The 21212-nt window shown below is 43.4% G+C and overlaps 1 protein-coding gene across 5 annotated transcripts in view; it reads left to right on the top strand.

Annotated features, from left to right (window-relative positions):
* The window catches only part of fmnl2a (formin-like 2a), a 74627-nt gene that overhangs the window by 42161 nt on the left and 11254 nt on the right, over positions 1 to 21212 (top strand). For all 5 annotated transcript variants that reach the window (XM_083776983.1, XM_083776982.1, XM_083776981.1 and 2 more), the window contains exons 7-23: positions 4399 to 4507; positions 5696 to 5772; positions 7123 to 7216; positions 8488 to 8562; positions 9641 to 9751; positions 10009 to 10158; positions 11226 to 11327; positions 12389 to 12719; positions 13582 to 13764; positions 16452 to 16576; positions 17390 to 17592; positions 17842 to 18076; positions 18612 to 18680; positions 18883 to 18963; positions 19051 to 19180; positions 20314 to 20477; positions 21075 to 21176. In XM_083776983.1, the coding sequence (XP_083633109.1) occupies positions 4399 to 4507; positions 5696 to 5772; positions 7123 to 7216; positions 8488 to 8562; positions 9641 to 9751; positions 10009 to 10158; positions 11226 to 11327; positions 12389 to 12719; positions 13582 to 13764; positions 16452 to 16576; positions 17390 to 17592; positions 17842 to 18076; positions 18612 to 18680; positions 18883 to 18963; positions 19051 to 19180; positions 20314 to 20477; positions 21075 to 21176 (2341 nt within the window). The remainder of the gene's footprint in view (positions 1 to 4398; positions 4508 to 5695; positions 5773 to 7122; positions 7217 to 8487; positions 8563 to 9640; positions 9752 to 10008; positions 10159 to 11225; positions 11328 to 12388; positions 12720 to 13581; positions 13765 to 16451; positions 16577 to 17389; positions 17593 to 17841; positions 18077 to 18611; positions 18681 to 18882; positions 18964 to 19050; positions 19181 to 20313; positions 20478 to 21074; positions 21177 to 21212) is intronic.

Below are 21212 nucleotides of genomic sequence, written 5' to 3' on the forward strand. Positions count from 1 at the left end.
ATCCATATTCATTTAATTTGCTGTATTGTTAAGTGTTAAAGGGACACTTCACACTTTTTGCAAAAAAAATATGTTAATGACGTTTAGAAGATAAATACCCCCAGGAAAGTGATCTAAAGCTTCTAAACGTCATTAACATATATCTTTTTGCAAAAAGGGTGAAGTGTCCCTTTAACTCTTAACTATGCAGGGACAATTTTTACATACATACACTGTCATTGTAAATTAGAACGTAATCGTAAAGGGAATCATTTGAACAGGATTTTTCAAGCTTTCAGACAATTTATAAATGGACATTCAAGTCTTTATTAGGATAAAAAAATCTTTAGGGCTTAGCCTTAGTGTATATATTCTCAAAATAATAAATTTACTTTTTAGAGACAGCAGGGGTACTAATAACTAACTAATATAAAAACTTGTTGAGTTTTTTGCTATTTTTTGTTCCGGCAAGCTTTCCATAACTTCGACATGTTTTTAGTTACTGACTGATCAATACAGAAGGCAATACTTAATTAGAAACGGTTTAGTCATTAATTTTCCCTTTGCCTCATCTTAACAGTTTCCGTGCTTTGAATGGATTACTCCAGGTTAATGTCGCTGCCATATCGGACATACGCGACTTTTGTTTTATGTGTTTAATCCGCCGCAATGTAATAAATAAATATAAAATCCGTCTTCGCCGCGGAGAAAGAGAGTAGATGCATCTGTTTCGATGAGGAAAACGGAAATCGTCACATGCTGTGGGCTGCTAGGGCTTCTGGGAAATTGAGGCCAATGCAAACGAATGGGGTTCAACGCCTCATGGAGGAGGGTCCTGTGCTGCGTCTTCCGGGTGTACCAAGATGGCGGGTGGTCCGGCCGTTCATAACAAACGGGGGAAGCTTTTTTCGCTCGATTGTCGCGGATTAAAAGCCCAAATAATTCAGCGTATGCTCTAAAGGTAATACAACAATCTCGGCAGTGAAAGGGGGTTGATTAAAAGTCTGGTAAATCGTTTTCCGCAGTCAAACTGTTAACATGTATTTGCAATATATGGAGGCTGCATAGTGAGTCTGACTGTGTTTTGTTTTGGTGTTCTCCCTTAGTCCTCCACTGTTCTGCCTTCCAGTCTTCAGCTGCAGGCAGGTCTTAGCTTTATGGCGCAAGCACACCTAGCTCTCTTTCTGCGACACCTACCGTGCACCTTAATCACACTATACACTGATGTACATGTGCATGTTTTTACAGACCGACACACTCACACAGCCCCCCAGGCACTGCCAAACTAATTTGTGCTACTCTTTGTGTCAGGGATTTGAGTTATTTGTAGTTATTTGTAGTCTCCTCCTGTGCTTGAAACTGAATTATCCTCCCTTAAGAGCAAATTGAGTTTTCTTCTGCTTTTGATTCTTGCCTCCCTGCCTGTGTGGTGCTTGTGTGGCTCCCTCACTACCAGTGTGCGAAATTTAGCCTAGTTTTCCGCCTAAGGCAGCGCCTCGTAAAAAATACATTTATTTTGCCGCTTGCTCTTTCAGTTTGTTAACAATGGTGTTAATAACACAATCTGATTCATTGTCCTACATATAGAATCATTGCTCCATTTTATGTATATTAAATTAAGAATTCAATTGCCTTATTTATCTATAAACTTGCCTCAAAGGACACCAAGCACAATGACCTGTCCAAGATGCTCTGAAATCCTACGGTATGTCTCAAGTGCTGTTAGGTGTTAGCGAGTGTTAACACTAAGTGAACTCTTATCATCCTCAAGTTTAGTAGTGTTATCTTCAAGTGAACTAGTTTAGTGGGTACTTTGTGTTCTTAGTTCCTGCCAGTGTTGGGTCATGTTACTTTTAAAAGTGACTTGTTACGTTACAGGATTATACCGCCATTCAAAAGTATTCCGTTACATTCGTTAGATAAGTTTTCTCTTGGTATAAACATCAAATCAAGATTGCAGCCTACCGGAGTGACAACCAGTGTTGCAGAGCCATGCAGGGCTTCACCATGGCTAATTTGCATTGACATTCACCTCCTTTCACCAATAAATCCAAAAGTTGTGTGAATAGAGGGTGTGCGCATGCATAAAGTGAGTGGCAAAGTGAGTTTAACGTCGTTTAATGCAATAATTTTTTTTCTGTTTGGATGTAAGGGCTGTCAAGGCCAGAAAGTTTTTACCACTCAGTAGGCGTTTGTGCGTAACTTCTGGGTATGATGATGATGCATCATACCCACGTGCATACCCTCTATATTCCACAACCGTACTAATATAGGCAACCTCTCACTTTTCTTTCAATCTCTTGCCATGTCGCACACATGCTACAAATGTACCCCCTTATGGCCACCCTAATTAACAGTGTATTGTGCCTTCTACCTGCTTTTTAATTCATGTTTTTAATGCCAATAGAAAAAGCCGTGATATACACAATATACCTCATTTTAATGGGCCAAGCATATAGTAAAGACACCCAGTCCTGATGGTGGCGGTAACTTCACCATTATGCCGATTTTGACCGAATTCCAAATCTGACCGTCTCAACGAATGTCAACATCCTTTCTGCACCCCGATGCTATGCAATCGTCGTTTATTTTCATATCAAAGTCAAATTAAGCTCTAATCAAGCCCCGGATATCGCATTTTGAGCAGCTATGCACATAAAGACCGTGTGTGCGAGTGTGCACACGAGGATTTCGTCCGGTTTTAGGTGGAGAACATCGGTCGTTAGCCACAAATACATAATTTAAAGCAAACCACCCGATTATAAGGAATAAAACGATTACGTCAATACCATCAACGGTAGTGGGGGATTCATTAATTCACCACGTCAATACCGTCAAGGGCAATAAGGGGGTTTTAATAAACAAGACCAGTAATACAGTCAGCCGCATGTCACACCAAAAGTGGTGACCCATTGACTAGAAGTATTATGCAATCCCCACAGACTGCTCGCCCGGTCAGCGATGTTCCCCTAACATACGTGCAAGTTTGACAGAGACGAGATGAGAGAATGTCGCAGTTATCCCCAACACTGGTACCTAGTACTACTCCTCTCTAGTCTATCCTGTAGTTGTAGTTCTGTTGTGTGATTATGTGTTATGTGATTTTTTTTGTAGTATTACTCAATAGATGCTATGGTTATTATGGTCTTGCAGTGTCAAGAACAAGAATTGGGGGTATTGTGTATTTTAGAGATCAAACTTTTCTCATTTCCCCACAGTTGCATCATTCCAATCAAGCGATTTAGAAACATAGACAGTAATTTCCTCCAAGTGATTACTTTTTAGTTGGTGCCAAAGCTTAAGTTGTATGCTGAAGAACAAGAGCTGGTCCTTGATGATGTATTCTTTTTAGCCGTACCACACTTGGCAGCGTTCCAATTCTGTCAATAGAGTTGTCTGGTGACTGGTCACAGGCAACTCTACAGACAGATATGCACGGATACACACACACACACACACACACACACACACACACACACTCACTCACTCACTCACTCACTCACTCACTCACTCACTCACTCACTCACTCACTCACTCACTCACTCACTCACTCACTCACCTTAAATCATCCTCTTATATTAAGCCTTGTCTGCCTCTTTCTTAAGAGCTATCGTTGTATTCAGGAGACAGTTTTACACACACACACACACACACACACACACACACACACACACACACACACACACACACACTCCCGCCTCCCCATGCGTGACTCAAGTCAGAGTCACGCCCCAAGGCATGAGAACTGACATGAATCAGTGTGTCTATCTGTAGCCTAAAGAGGCGTTTTATTTCCCAGAACTATGTCTGGTTGAAGCGTCTCGTGATAAAGGGGTCTCAAAATAAACCCTGTTCAGCGCCAGCCTGCTCTAATCATTATGATCACCGCTGCTACACTGGCGCTCTGGCGCTTTTAGCGCGAGCTGCACCGGGAGGGTTAAAAAGGCCCAGTCTCTCGGTTTTTGTCCACTCAATGCTGGAGAGATCACTGTCCTGCATGCAAATGCCATGCTGCTATTATGCTAGCTGTAAGTGATATCTTTGTGTGGAATGGTTAAATTAAAACAATTGAAAGGGGGCAGGCATGTGGTCCCTGGTGCTGCTGTAGATTATACAGCCTTTGTGTCTGTTAATGTAAAGTGGCACAGAGATTTAATGGCCTTTTGGACGGGAGACGAGGGGCTGGAGTTCCGCGTATGTGGGACTGCAGCTTACAAATGGCATCTGCTTTTGTGGTGTTTACCCAAGCCATGTGTTAGTCTGTGTTTGTTTATTTGTTTATGTATTCAGAAACACTCGGGTCTTAGAGCATTTATTTTTGGTCACACTGCACTGCATACCCTCAAGTTGGAGAACAACAGTTAATTCTATCTCCCTCCACTTAGTTGTGTGTTTACCCTATCTGCTCTTGTGTTTCAGCTGCAACACGTTGCCCAGCCGGAGAACGCTGAAGAACTCCAGGCTGGTGTGTAAGAAGGACGACGTCCATGTCTGCATCATGTGCCTCAGAGCCATCATGAACTATCAGGTGAGAAGATGCTGTAGGCCTCCCCAAACCCCAGGGGGAGAGAGAGAGAGAGTGTGAGTGTGAGTGTGAGCGAATACCTCAGCGATCATCCTTACCCCTGACTGAGAAACACCATAATTCCCCATCCTTGCTGGCATTCTCCAAGGCGACACACTTGCCTCGTTTCTATTCATTATTGTTGTTTATTATGTTCTTCGTATGTCAGTTGATGCTATTAATGATAAGGGCTACCAACTACACCCTAGGAGAAGCTCTCGTCATCCTACTAAATACCTAACCGACACTGACTTCGCTGATGACATCGCGCTTATCAGTCAATCATTGGAATACGCTCAGGCTCTCCTTCAGTAAATCAATCAATAAATATATGCAAATCCAACAATAACCACATTATAAAAACACTTAACAACACTCCCTTGAAACAGTATTTGGGTTCATATATATCTTCTTCCCAAAAGGACTTTCAATCTAGGAAGGGTATGGCCTGGTCAGCCTGCAATGACATGCATAAGATCTGGTCATCCCAGCTTAGTAAGATGTTAAAAGTACAAATATTTAGGACGACCGTTGAGCCGATTCTACTCTATGGCTCTGAGACATGGATACTTTCAAAGAAACTAGAGAAACGGTTGGATGGCACTTACACCGCCTTCTAATGAGAGTGCAAAATCTGTCTTGGAAGAGCCACCCATCGACTAATCTAATGTACGGCAACCTTCCCCGTGTTTCTTCACTAGTCCGATCCATAAGTTTGCCGGCCACTGCTACAGAGCTGACAATGAGGTTATATCTTCCCTTCTTCTCTGGAGTCCTGCCTCAAAGCAGACCAGAGGTTGAAAACTGTCGTTCCCTGATGTCATCGCTAGGGACATCAGTAAGCAGGAACTGGGGATGGCAATGAAGGGCCGGGAAGTCTGGCGTGTTATTGTGAAATCCACGATCTGATGGAATGATGATGATGTGAGTGTGAGTGTGTGAGACAGTCAGTCAGTCAGTGGGCTGAAGTATATACTGTATATCTATCTCACGCCAAATCCAATTTGTTCGGCTGCCATGTTTCTGTTGAGACCTAAGCAATTCCTTGGTTTGTCTGGTTTCCACTTTTTTTAAATAGCTGTTGCTTCTTTTCTCTGTTAATTCACTTACTTCCCTCTCTCTCTCCTCCTCAATTTATTTGTCCTGCTGCAGTATGGTTTCAACATGGTCATGTCGCACCCACACGCTGTGAATGAAATTGCACTAAGTCTCAACAACAAGAACCCCAGGTAGGTTTTTAATAGTTGTCTGAATACAGAAAGTTATTTTTAGATGACAGAAGACATCCCTAACCCTAGAGTTTAGAGTGGCTGTGGTGACTGCTCTACTACTTATTGATTTCCAGCCCCAAAGCACCTGCTCTTTTGAACACCCCGGTGCAGTTATCTGACATCGAGTGCTGCCCAGAGCCCATTTATCCTGACAGCAACATAACTGCTGTGACAGGCACCAGATGGACCCATTTTACACTGTTTGTTAATATGTGTAATTGAGGTCCTGAGGCTTCTGTATTTTCCATAAATGGTTACGTCACATGACATCTCATCCAGGCAGAGAAATCTGCATGAATCAGCTAAAGGTACAGGGTGTCCTGTGTACACACATGCACATCGCTGACACACCCTGTTGCCGCATGCACGTACGCGCATCTGAAAGGGTTTAATTCTTTATACCTGGTTACACTGGATTTGATTATGGTACAACTCTATTGAGTTTTGAAACCTCCTCAGCCTGTTCTATTATGAAACTTTTTTATACGCAGTTAGTCTAAAAGTAATAAAACAACTTTAATGCTATGAAAGTAAGTACAGTTCTGTCGAGGTTCATTGTCATCAATCAAAACACCAGAAGTTTTCTTTCTTTATTATTTTTTTTTTAAAGCTCTTGCCATTGGTCAATGTTTCAAATGTTATAAATTTAAAGGACATAATTGCTCTAAACCAGGGAACCAGGGACCACCACGCTGACTAATAATCAACGTGGGGACCACCACCCTGACTAAGAATCAACCTGGGGACCACTGTTGAGTTGAGTGAGGGGATATTAAAATCAATATCAAATTTGTTAATTTGAGGTGAATTAAATCAAGCCCTTAACAGTCAGTAATTTAATATATGCTAGTCGTCCGGAGCTATTCCTTTGCCTGGTTGCCCTACTCTGTTCTCTTAACCTGCATGATTATATGGGCACAATAATGGACTCAACCAGTCAAATCCGGTTCACTTTACCTTGAAATTCAAACTCCCTTTCTGTGGAAGTTCTTGACATCCGACTTCACAGTAACTGACGTCATCATACATCACCAGGTCACTTAATGAACTAGTTCGTTTTCCAACTAGTGGTCGATAAAAAACATAATTATTAAATGCATGGCCAGGGACCACATGCAATACCTTCACGGACCACCAGTGGTCCACGGACCACCAGTTGAAAACCTCTGCTCTAAACACAATAATTGGTGTGCATAGTAGAAATAGACTATGTAGAGATTGTTGTATGGACTGTAAATGTCATAAATTGTTGCAGTATTGGCATATTTCCTACCGTAAGCTTTTATTCCCACTGTTTTATTTTCACAGAACCAAAGCTCTAGTGTTGGAGTTGCTGGCGGCAGTTTGTCTCGTGAGAGGCGGCCATGAAATTATTCTCTCTGCATTCGACAACTTTAAGGAGGTACGGACGTGGGGTCCGAGGCAGTCGGAGGGGATATGTGTTATTATATCTCAGCTGTGTAATTTCAAACGGTGACTCAGGCAGGAGGAATGCAGCCCAGGCAGACGCGAGACCCGGCGTATCCGTCATTCCTAAGCGTGGATAGCATCTAGGAATGCGATTCAGCGCTTTGTCAGTACCTCACGGGGCACGGGTTGGGCTGTGTAGCGCAGGAGACCCGGTCCACCTCACCGGTACCGAGGGGGGGAAGGGCGGTTATGTTGAGCGGATTTGGCAACCACATCAAAGTCTGTATAACACAGGGAGAGAGAAGGGTAATAGACAGCCTTGTCTGACCTTTGCCTGTCTGTGTAAGATATTTCTGGCTACCGTAGAAGGAAGTGGTAGTTTCTGACGGTAGGCGCTAACGTCAGTCCAATTTGTAGGCTGGATTCGGAAACGGTGGGCAGACTGCAGTTAATGCAATATTTACAGCCCAGAATGAAATATTTAATATTCATATATATATGGCATGTGGAACAGGGTTTAGGGAATGTTCCAACATGGTTCCAACACGGCTGAAATGGACCACTACAGTATCACTGTGACATATATTGTCACTGTGAATATATAATCTGTTTAAATACAATTAATGTTTTAATTAACACTTGATATTAATTAAAATGAAGATCTCTCTCTCTCTCTCTCTCTCTCTCTCTCTCGCTCTCTCTCGCTCTCTCTCTCTCTCTCTCGCTCTCTCTCTCTCTCTCTCTCTGAGAGACAGGGTGCAGGTTATGGCACAAAGCACTACACAGAAGTCTGTGGATAGAAGCCCTTCCTTCCTCCTCAGTCTTTAATCATCCTCCTGTCTCTTCTGCATTGCCTCTGAGCAGTGTTTGAACTGCAGAGCATCTCTGTCTCTATGCTTGATATGATTCTCAATCTCTCTCCTCTGTCTGTTTCTCTCTCTCTCTCTCTCTCTGAAACTGTATAGTAATCACAGACAGGAGGGGAAAATAGGCCATGCCAGTTCTAAAGCCAGTGGTGCCAGAGGGGGGAGGTGTCTGGAGACATTGTGTATAGGGAATAGTGAAAGAGGAAATCTAGAATCGCTTTAGCTAAGGAAGCTTGCGTCATCGTTCATATAAAAGGAAAATGAAGGATTGGGGGTCAGGGTTGCTAGCTGTATAATTATATTGACCAATTTGATGGCATAAAAGTTTGTTTCTTGACTTCCTTCTCACACCAATGGAAGCAGTGGATAAGTAAATGATGCATGTTTTGCTTTGCAGGTGTGTGTGGAGACGCAGCGGTTTGAGAAGCTAATGGAGTTTTTCAAGAATGAGGACAACAACATCGACTTTATGGTACAATCACGCACGCTAATGGCTATCGATCGCTACACGAACCCTGCAGACTCCCACGTCACACAGCACAAACCTAAGCGTAGCATATCGAACCATTGCAGCCCTGTGTGAGGAACTCTTGCCAAGCTGAGTCTGTTTCAGCACTGATTACTGCTAATTACCATAGGAGAGATGAATGGTAGACGCTGTGTGAGAAGAGTGCCAGTTATACATAATTTCCCCCCAATATGCCTCTCCGGCTAAGTGTCTCCATTTGTGTGCGTGTGCATGTGTTAGTGAGTTAGCTGGTGAGAGAGGGCCAACAGATGCTGTGTTTGAATAGTCCTTGTGTGCGACAAGTCACAAGTGGGCTCTGAAGCCCTTGGTAGGACACCAGTCGTTTGACAGCAGAACGAAAGCAAACAGATATGTCAGAGTGGGCATCTTGCACAGAGACAACTCTGAGCTTCTTACAGGAAGTTCATTAAGCTGCCAGTGAATATTAGGAGAGCCTCCATGGAAGAAGGCCAATGTCATGGAATTAGCTGATTTGTTGATTTCCTTATGCAGATCCCTACATGCAGTCGTGTGTGTGTGTGTGTGTCTTGTGCACCCTGTCAATAGGCCACATAAGTTCCTCCACTCATTTATTTCACATCAAAGGGGCTCTTATGCTGAAATATTGATGGAAGTATTACGTCATAGATGACTGATTTGATGTCACAGGCTGGCCACATAATGTCCGAGATCCACATAGAGCCGTTCCATGGATCTTGGGATCCACATGATTTGAATTTGATAATGAATTTTCCAATAATATATAAATATTCTTCATATCCATATGAGTGAAGCGGCTGGGATGATTTGTTTATTTTTTAATCCCAGTTCTTATATGAGGCGATCTAAAATCCCCCTATGGGGATTACAATGCAAATGAAAAGTACATGAACCCGTGGACTTGTCGCCCTCTACCGATATTGACGTCAGACTTCGGTACTCTATTGCTTACTTCAATCCAGTTAAAATACAAATACATGTAACGTGACTTGAGCTGTTTGACAATCTATTTCCCTTCATGTACTTCTGGCTGATTCCCCAGGTGGCATGCATGCAGTTCATCAACATTGTGGTACACTCGGTAGAGGACATGAACTTCAGAGTTCACCTACAGTTTGACTTCACCAAGCTGGGTCTGGATGAGTACTTAGATGTGAGTAGAAGCCGGCATGCGCCAAAACACTCTCTCTCTCTCTCTCTCTCTCTCTCTCTCTCTCTCTCTCTCTCTCCTTCCCCCCCCCCCCCCCATTCTCCCTTTGATAGTTCAGCGTTGAAGCATCAGCTCCCCGGTGACTGCGACCACAGCAACGCGATCAATGCCGAGCTCTCTCTCTCTCTCTTTTTACGTGCTTCTGTGAAGTTTCTTGTGCATGCGTTTGCATGTTTGTTCATTTGACTCTTATATTCCAGAAACTGAAACACACGGAGAGCGACAAGCTGCAGGTTCAGATCCAGGCCTACCTGGATAACGTGTTTGATGTGGGAGCCCTCCTGGAAGACGCCGAGACCAAGAACGCAGCCCTGGAAAGGGTGGAAGAACTGGAGGAGAACATGTCACATGTACGTTTCATTTGAACACTTCCTATCTATTCCCTGCACAACGTCTTGAGTGTACCGCTGTCCAGAATGGCACGTTGATGCAACGTTGTCAACACAGTCTGATTAAAGCTGTGTCACACTAGCTTGTTATCTTGTGATCCTCAGTTTAAGCCTGTTTCTATCTCTCTCTCTCACTCTCACTCTCACTCTCACGCACCCACTCACTCACCCACCTGCTCTCAACGTCTTGTTGCCCACACCCTAGGGCTGGAACGATTAATTGTAATCGAATCGATTATTGTCAACTAATTTAGTAATCGATTAATCGAATCGGTGACTAATCAATTTAGCATGGTTTATAGACATAGTGAGTAGAGAGTGAGCATATAGTAGGGCAGCTGTGGCTCAGGAGATAGAGCAGGTCGTCCAATGATCCCTGGGTTGGCGTCTCGAATCCCGGTTCCTCCTGTCCACATGTCGAAGTGTCCTTGTGCAAGACACTGTCGTTCTGAACCCTACATTGCCTCCAATGAGTTGGTCGGTGTGAGCTTGCCACCATTTGGTGTGTGAATGTGGGAAGTGAGGACGCTGGCGTTGACTGTTCGCCGCTTCACCTCCCAATGTATGAATGAATGAACCATTGTAAAGCGCTTTGAGCACTTGGAAAAGTGCTATAAAAATGCAATTCATTATGGTGAGCTTATAGTGAGCATAGTGAGTATATAGTGAGGGCATAGTGAGTATACCTGTATAGTGAGCATATAGTGAGTGCATAGGGAGCATAGTGAGTATATACACCTTGGGGGCCACAGTCCACTACTGCTGCATGTTTAGCAGTGCCAACAGTGCAACAGCTGAGGGTCAAGTACCTTGCTCTTGTCAAGGGAGCGGGTGCAGCTGGGTTTCCTGTTGGAAGCCTAGCATTTCCCTGGGATGTGAACCAACGAAGTTCCCAGTCCCAACATCTCCAACCTGGTTGCTGCCATGGCCCAAATCTTTCCTTCTTGTTTTAACTGGCATGTTTGCAGTGATGGAGTCAATATCTCTGTATGACCTTTGCCTTTCCGCTGCCTGTTGTTGGTTTCCAGATGACGGAGAAGCTGCAAGACATGGAGAATGAGGCTATGTCCAAGATCGTGGAGCTGGAGAAGCAGTTGATGCAAAGGAACAAGGATCTAGAATCCATCAGGGTCAGATTCATAATCACTCATTAGCCTATAATTAATGCAACCCAAACTTGACAGCTAGAACAGTAGAATCTACAATAAAGCTGGGAGAGCACGCCATTTCTACACAGTAAGAAAGTAATTATTTAGCTAATAAACACATATTTTAAACTGCCTCCCCCTGGCCAGCCGGGGCACCTGATGGAGGGGAAAGGAACTGGTTGGAATAATGTTCCTTCCACGCGCTACGTCCAACCAGGGAAACTCCCCCCTGTCAGGTGTAAAGGAGCAACTTGGACAGTCAGGCATGAAGGAAGCATGAGTTCAAGTCCGTTGCTCTCCCCTGTCCCCCATATATGGGGACTAGGTTGGCGGAGGGTGTGTAGAGCCCAGGATCACATTCGATAATTGACACAGGGGTGAAAAATGTGTTACAAAATCGTGGGATAAAAATTATAGTTAAAACACATATTTTGTAGTTGACTATTTTAAGCCTATATTTCCATACAGTTTTAAATGGTAGTTAAAACATACAACAGCAATAAAGTAAATACCTGTACTGTATTTACCATACATTGCTCTGTGCAAAGTGTGCATCCATTATACATACATACATACATACATACTGTCGTAAAACAGTATGTACACATCTGACCTTAAAGGGAACTACAAAATCATGGTTTTGATGTGCATTTCAGTTCAAATGAATTGGTTGATGGTTGTCATAGTCTGTAGAAATGATACAACCCATCTTTCCCATGATGCATGTCGTGGGCAAGCCTGGAGTGTCCATATGGTCTATGGTCAGCCATTATAACAACCTGATTTACAGTATATGTTTTGAAGTCAGGTTCACAATTTTACCGTAAACGATGCCACTCATGGCCGAGTGTGCGAGGGTAGCGGCTAAACACCAGGAAATCTCATCGCCAATCTATAAGCTCACAATGCATCATGCTGCATGCATTGTGAGATTGCAGAGCTGGTATTTTAACAGCACTTGACCTGGCTTCCTTCTAGTTCTTTTTACAAAATGCTTCATAAAACTCATAATCTTCCTGCCGTGTGCCTCTCGCCCCAAACAGGACGTGTACAAGGACGCCAGCACGCAGGTGCACACCTTGCGGCAGATGGTGAAGGAGAAGGACGATACTATCCAGCGGCAGAGCAACCTGGAGAAAAAGATCCACGAGCTGGAGAGGCAGGGCACCATCCGGATCCACAAGAAGGGCGACGGTGACATCTCCATCCTGGCCTCGCCGCCCTCCGGTGCCACCATGGTGCCCGGTATGGTGGGCGTGCCTGGCGGCGTGCCAGGGGGCAACTACGCACCAAACCACGTGGGAGGGGTCCCGGGCATGCCCGGCCCTCCACCTCCACCACCTCCACCCCCACCACCCCCAATGAACGGCATCGGTAGGTTCAGTGTTGGCTTGAGCTTAGTTCATTCATACATATAAATTATGGATTTGTACGTATGAGTCAGTCAGTGAGATGGTTGAAATGATCATAGAATTTAAGGTTTATGTTACGGTCATGCAATTCCTGGAAATGTTTTGAAATTAGAAAAAAAAAAAAAACCTTCCGGGAAAAGGTTTTTGAATTTAATCAAGGGTCCTGAAATGGTGCATTTATTTTTATTTTATATAGCGCCTTTATCCAAGGCGCTTTACAGAGATTTTACATTCACCCATTCACACACACATTCATACACCGATGGCAGCGGAAACCATGCAAGGCACCAACTAGCACATCGGGAGCAATTAGGGGTTCAGTGTCTTGCTCAAGGACACTTCGACAGTAACTCTGGGGGAGCCCGGGTTCGAACTGGCAACCTTACGGTTACCATCCAGGCACTCTACCCCTGAGCCACCGCCACCCCGCCGAAATTGATCAAAGGTCCTTGAGCAAAATATTTGGTTATGCATTGTTTTTGGCTATTGATTTATTTTAGTAATAATCACCTGAACAGGCTACGTGATTGTACCTGACTGGACAGATCTACAAGCTCACAACGTGCTGCAGCGTGATCTAGATTTGGCACAAACTTTTGAATGGAATTATAACGTTCTATATTCTATTAATTATTTTTGCTACACTGCCTGTTTTTGGGCATTGCACATAATGAGTAAGAGACTCATTATTGCTATTATAGGCCTGGAAATTGGGTTAAATGTTTTGGACATTCATTGATAAAAATGTGTGGGAACCCTGTTTATTTTTATCCTTGATATTTGTTTGATCGCTCATTTCTCTCCCTCTCCTCTTCACCCTCCAGTGGCAAATGGACCTTCGTCTTCCATGGTGGAGCTCCCACCTCCCCCTCCTCCTCCTCCTCCACCTCCTCCTCCCCCAGGCCCTGCTACTTCAGCCCCCCCGCCGCCTCCCCCTCCCCCGCCCATGCCCCCTCCGCTACCCGGCTTTGGCACCCCCACCGTCATCATGAACTCTGGGTTAGCAGGTGAGGTCACGTGTGTGTGTGTGTGTGTGTGTGTGTGTGTGTGTGTGTGTGTGTGTGTGTGTGTGTGTGTGTGTGTGAGATATCTAAGGAGAAAATCACTTTGTGCGTCACACAGTAAAAGATAAAATTATGTGTCACACAGTAAAAGATAAAATGATGATAAACAAAACTGTTCCCTTTGAATGCTGCTGCCATTGTTTGGTTTCAGTTTCAGCGTCATATTTGTTTCTCTGTGCTGAACTGAAACTAAAACTGTGAACTGATGTAGATAATGTGCCAACGATATTTCATCAATATCACAAGTATATGGTGGCGTAGCACTACTTCAAATACCAATAGTATACGTACATTTTGTGTGTGTGTGTGTGTGTGTGTGTGTGTGTGTGTGTGTGTGTGTGTGTGGTCATTTAGCTTCCTGTCGGTCACATGGGACCTGTGGCAGTGTGACTCACAGCTGTTGATACTGCTGCTCACATGATATTATCGCTGTTAGGCTGAAACGCGTCCAAAACTGTTACTTTTCAGGAAACCTGCCTTCCAATGTAGTTTAGTCACAAGCTCTTTCTTTTCATTGGTTAAATGAATGAAATGATAAAACCCACAGACATAGTTAACCACTTTCAAAATAATATATTTAACCACTTTCAAAATAATATATTTAAGATTTACAAGCTCACGCGACACGTTGTGAGCTTGTAGATCAGCTCTTTTTTGCTGTTTTTGAGCGACATTCTTGCGTGACAAAGTAGGGCGTTCATTTACAAAACAAAAAGTTAAAATATAGAGACACTAGGTCTGGAGAGCAACAATATGACTAATAAAAATGGTTAAGATAGTCAGACACTCGGATGACTGAGTGACCTTAATGTAACTGTGTTTTGGCGTACTCAGTGTGTTTGTGTGTTTGTGTGCGTGTGCGTGAACTGCATTTGTTTGCCTGTGTCTGTTAACATGACCGTGGCTTGGCCAAACAGTTAAAGGAATAGTTTATTGTAAGTATGTAGATGACAGTCCTCCTCACTAAATACATGGTCTGTGGCTGAATTCAAAAATGAACATCTTTGAGTCAAAATACCCACTCATATACCCGTTGGGGCTTTCACTTCTAGTGATTTTTACTAGTTGACTAGTTGACTAGTTGCCTAGTTGACTAGTTGTTTAACTACCTATTATGAAAAAATAAAAACACTTAAAAGAATACATACAAAACTGTGTACATTGGTGACTATAATCTAGCATTCTAGCTGATCTTGAGGCCTACCAAAACGGGGGGTGGGGGGGGGGGGGGGGGGGTTGTACTATGTACGTCCGAGGCATGTATGTAAGCGTGGTTGTACTACAGTATATACGTCTGAGGCATGTATGTCCTAATTTCTTTAAGGCTTCATTTATACACCATCACACAACGGTGTCACTTTCTGAAAATAAGTTCTCGTCAGCAAATGACACCATGGTACTACGAAGTATAAATTAGCCTTGAAATCCTTAATATCTCGTTGACCTGTTTCTTTCTTGTCTTTCTACCAACCAGAGGGACCCATCAAACTGTACTGTAGGTTTTTCTTTGTAATGTGTATTCATTTTTCCCCCCCTGCTCATTCCCTTTGCCCACAAGTGTGGAAAATTGTATTTTCAGTCCCTGAAGACAAGCCTCTCATGAGGAGAAAACCTCTTATGCTGTTGGACACTCAATGGGTGTAGTTAAACGCTCATGCACTCTCTTTGAAGTACCCCTGGCCGCCCGTTTCTAAACAATCCAGATGGCTTGTTTATTACTTCTTTTTTTGCCCGATTCTCATAAACACCACATGAAACTGCTAGCCCCAACAATGCATATATTCTAAGGTTAGGAATTCACTTTTCACACACTCTGCTATTTTATCTCTCACATAAATATGAGCTATAAAACATTTACCGTGTGAAATTATGATAACTATGCAACTCTGAAAATACAATATTTCAAAATCCTGCACGATTTCCCGTCACACCTTGGTGTGTGTGTGTGTGTGTGTGTGTGTGTGGGGCAATGTCTGAAAGTGTTGTGGCTGCATGCATGCTGAGACACAGTGTCATGCCATGGCAGGCAGATGATAGTAAGAGATAGGGCACGTGTTGCGCAAATCTGGAATGCTGTTCGTCACTGCCTTATCTCTCTGCCCGCTAACACCCCAGCTGTGTGGCACCCAGCCTACCATGGTGAGGCACAACTCCACATTGGGATTGATTGAGGGAATAAGACAGGCAGGCATCATAATCCCTTTATTATAATAATAGACTGTCAGAGTGCCAGGGCTGAAAATGCCTCACCAGGTGGTAATAAAAGGTATTTATTAAGGTTCATATTATGCACCTTCAATACCTTTATCACCCTCTTGCAAGATAAAAAAAAGGATTTGCTTTGTTAGTATTGAAAGTTAGTATTGAAAGACCTGGTTAAAAAAAAGATTTATGTAAAATCAGCACAACACAAAACCAGCTATCGGAATGATCTTGACCCAATTTAGGAGACCGACACGGGGTCTAGCGGAAGAGGGAGTCATCTCCATGTGTCATCCCTTTTCAGATGCCTGTCTACCCTTCCACCAAATTACCTGCACGATATGTGTGTGCCCATCCCTGTGTGTGTACATGAGCGTGCTCCAACACTATAACATGATGACTAACTCCTTTGTGTGTCTACTATCCAGCCGTCAAGATTAAGAAACCCATTAAGACCAAGTTCCGCATGCCCGTCTTCAACTGGGTGGCCCTGAAACCCAACCAGATCAACGGAACCGTCTTCAATGAGATTGACGACGAGAGGATACTCGAGGTAAGAGTTGTCCTGAGGTTAATCACATGGTTGGTTATTCATTTACAAATTATTGAGGCTCATTCCTATGATGGCAAAGGGTGTACTCTCTGGCTCTGTTTGCCAAAGTGCAAATAAATCTATGGGTGCAGCAGATGATTGCAATGATTTTCTTTTTTCTTTTTTCTTTTTTTTGGGGGGGGGGATAATAGATAAACTACAAGCTTACAATGCGTCACAAAGCATTGAAAGCAAGGCATTATGAGCTTGTAGATCAGCTATGTCCGCTCAATGTTCGTATAGTATAAGTAGTAGTATAAAACCGGGCATAAGTGGTTAATCGGACTAATCAATTTAGGTGAGTATAATAATGTCTATCAAAAATGCTTTCCTGGATTGAATGGCACTATGCTAGCACTTCTAGCATAGACGCCAAAAACAAACACTAGTTGGACCCCTGAATCAAACCACTTGAAGCTATCATTTGTTACAGCCTCCAACAAGCTGCTGAACCGTAATGGTACAATATGTCTCATACATGTAGACCAATGTGCAGTAAATAAGCACTTAGCACGGCTTTAAGTCGTCATGCTGTAGTCAATGTCTCTTACGTTTTTATGTGAAGCAACTGTCTTGCATCGTGTCAAATGCCTGTCATGTTTTTGATACATTGTTTATGTGAAGCAGTGTACTGTATCACTGTATCAAAGACATCTCCCCTCGGGGACAATGAAGTTTACTGTCCTCGCCCTCACACACCTGCTGTACTAATAACAACATTCCGTTTCTTTAGGCTCAATATAGTAGCAATAATATGTCATTGTTGCCTTTCAGGACCTGAATGTAGATGAGTTTGAGGAGATGTTCAAGACGAAGGCGCAGGGTCCAGCCGTAGACGTAACCATGAACAAACAGAAGGTCATCCAGAAGGGGCCCAGCAAAGTGACTCTACTGGACTCCAACAGGGCAAAGAACTTGGCTATCACACTCAGGAAAGTCGGCAAGGTGCCTGAGGAGATCTGCAAGGCTATTCAACTGTAAGAGCTTTTAGAACCTTCCGTTCTTCTGTTGTTACCATAATCTTTTATTTTATGACTGGGAAACCTAACACAACATAACGTAAATATATAGTCATGTCTTTGCATATGTATCCACGTTTTTTGTTATTGTAAATTGTCTTATACATTTTTGTGTGTGTAATTACAACCTACTTGTTTATATATATACCGCTCCGTATCTGGAGCTCTGTTTACTGATGCCCACTGTTTCACCCGCGTTCCTCTCAGGTTTGACCTGCGCACCCTGCCGGTGGACTATGTGGAGTGTCTGATGCGTTTCCAGCCCACAGAAAATGAGATCAAGGTCCTACGTCAGTTTGAGAAGGAGCGCAAGCCCCTGGAGAGCCTGACCGACGAGGACCGCTTCATGATGCAGTTTAGCAAGATTGAGCGGCTCATGCAGAAACTGACCATCATGACCTTCATTGGCAACTTCAGTGAGAGCATCCAGATGCTTACACCGGTAAGGCCCAGGACCCATTGTTTTTGCCCCCTCAACTTTATGTCCCAGAATTGGATATAAAGGTTTCTCAGTTTTCGCCAAAAACGCCACTGTTTTCTTTCTGTTCCGTAGCGCTCCCCACACCTCTCCTCCACCCCTATCCGGAAGTGGTTGTAGCTTTAGGTTTTGTGTCCTGATAGTTTCTGTGAAAGGTCTTCTGCCTTGTAAGCACAGGCTGGAAAAGTTTCCTTTTAGAGACAAGACCTCATTGATTGTGTAACTAAGATATTTGCATGATTTTTCTTGATTTTCTTGTTGTCAAATTAGTAAAAACGCACAATAATAGTATGTCTAGAGATGATGATACATTAGATGTAATGGGTAGCAGCACTTAGAATGGATCTGCTTGCAGGACAATACCCATCATGCACTGTCTGAAGACTGCGAACAGTGAGAGATGGTTATGTTTAGGCAACCAGATTTTGGGAGGGGGAGGGTTACTGAAATTGCCCTTTTTGTCTACATTTTTTATATCCTTCACTTTTTTCCCCTGTAGCAACTTCATGCAATCATTGCAGCATCCGTCTCTATCAAGTCCTCCCAGAAGCTAAAGAAAATCCTAGAGGTAAGTGTAAATACATTTTGATGTGGTGAATAGTAGTAACTTATAAAATAATGGGTCCTCAAGCTAGTAATGCTCTGTTCTTTAGGTTATTGCAGATTTGCCAATATTAGTTTATTTTTATGTTGATCTTCATTTGTCCTGCACCTAGACACATATTAATGGGTTGAATAACATGCATTGCTTATTTTTTTATGTTGCTTAGATTGTCTTGGCACTTGGAAACTACATGAACAGCAGCAGAAGAGGAGCGGTGTATGGTTTCAAGCTACAAAGCTTAGACTTGGTAAGTTACTTCCTCCTGCCTTCGTATATTACGTTGTCGTTACAGAATCCTCCTGCTCATCTCACAAATGTTTTATATATTCCACAGCTGCTCGACACCAAGTCAACGGACCGTAAGCTGACACTGCTGCATTACATAGCTAACGTAGTTAAGGAGAAATACCAGCAGGTGTCTCTTTTCTACAATGAGGTGCACTACGTGGAGAAAGCTGCAGCAGGTGAGATATACAGCACAGATGGACTCCTAGTTAAGTTATGGCTCGTACACACTGCCCGATATTTGCTCCGATTATGCTGTCGGGGACCATTTTTGGCGCTCGCCAACAAAACCCCCGATCTGACGCAAGATCGGGCTTTGATCGCAGAGGTTTTGCTCGCTGTGTGTGAAGGGCTCTGCGAGAAGATGTAGCGCCGATAAAAGTGCTCGCCGACGCCTCCCCGACCACATCTGAATATCAAGCACGTTTTATATTTGACTCTCTCGCCGACTGGACATCGTAGTATGGTTGCGACCGCACACGAGAAGTCCTGTGTTACAGCCAATGAGAGCACAGGACAGCTGTGCTCACTCTGTCTGTCTGTCTGTCTGTCGATCGACTGTCGATCATGATATATAACCTTTATTCCTTGGGTAAATCCCTGTGTCGTACAGGTAGCTATATTGGCACAATGTTGCCGTTAAATAGTCTATAAAACCAACGCATTGCACTTGAATAATGTTGATAAATCCGCATCGGAATCAACTATGCAGAGCAAACTTTTGGACGTGTGTGTGTGCATACGGAGAGAGAGTTATTTAATGAAAATCAAGATTTAACGTCCTGTCTCGCTATAGCGCACACCGCACGTAGGCTATCCTAGTCCTACTATCACAAACAATTCGCCCTGTGTAGCCTGGCTATTCCTGTGTGTGTGGTCTGCACGCAGAGAGAGAAATGCGTCCAGCCTCGCGCTTGTATCACGGTATCCTGCACGTGCGTGAGATGTCAAAATGAATTGGAATAAAAAACAAATGATGTATCGGGTCTGGATCGCATCTTGGTGAACTCTTGCAGTGTGTGATGCCTAGTCGGCGACCAATCGTTTAGTGTGAAAGCCACAAAGATATAATGACAGCTGATAAAAGAAAAAGACTCCTGCAGTGTGAAATGCATAACGATCTGATGACTCGCAGACAACTTTCAAACTCCTACAGGGGCCATTAGTTAACTTGGTTGACCGGTGTCCCCCAGTGGTCTTTTTGTCCCTCTACACCAAATGTCTTTAAATATTTTGGTGAATGTTTGTCTATTTTTGACTGTTGACCTAATACTGTATATACTGTAATAACAATAATCTTTATTGTTACCAGTGTCGCTGGAGAATGTCCTCCTGGATGTGAGGGAGCTGCAGCGAGGCTTGGAGCTGACCAAGAGAGAGTACAGCATGCACGGTCACAACACCATGCTCAAAGACTTCATCGCACTACATGAGGGCAAGCTCAAGAAGCTGCAGGAGGATGCCAAGATTGCACAGGTGACCTCTGCGTGCTCACGTTGTCTTTTAACAGGACAGGGTTCTACCATATCGGCAAACATTTTCAATGAGTGTATCAACTCAAGTAATAACGTGTCACAATTTAATAACCTAAAAGTATGTGATACTGGGCCGTGGCTCAGTGGTCCAGGCACCTTGGCTGGTAATCCAGTCTGGCAGTGGGCCGTGGGTTTGACTCCCGATCCCGACGGCCTTTACTGCATGTCACCCCACCATCTCTCTCCCCATTTCCTGTCAGCCTACTTTCTATCCCTCCATAAAAAAAATAAAAAAAATAAAGGTGAAAGTCACAAAGAAAACAAAAACATTAAAAGTATGTGATAAAAGCTCATAATGTAATACAATCATGAGCGCAGGCCAGTGCCCAATGGGCACCGCTGTAGAGGCTCCAACGGGCATCGCTCTAGTTTAACTAATTATGGCTCATATTGTTGAGAAAAGTGTTACATTGTAATAATGTCAGTATCATGTCCAGTATCATGGTCAATATTGAGTCATTATCAAGGACAGTATCATGGTCAGTATCTTATTTTGTTTTATGCGTTTTATCATCTAATGTTGTGTTGTCTTTGAAAGGATGCCTTTGATGAAGCAGTGAAGTTCTTTGGGGAGAATGCAAAAACTACGCCTCCTTCTGTCTTCTTCCCAGTGTTTGTGCGGTTTGTCAAGGCCTATAGGGTGAGACACACACACACACACACACACACACACACA

The sequence above is a fragment of the Protomyctophum parallelum genome (assembly GCF_964188405.1).
Source record: "Protomyctophum parallelum genome assembly, chromosome: 11".
Taxonomy (NCBI): Eukaryota; Metazoa; Chordata; class Actinopteri; order Myctophiformes; family Myctophidae; genus Protomyctophum; species Protomyctophum parallelum.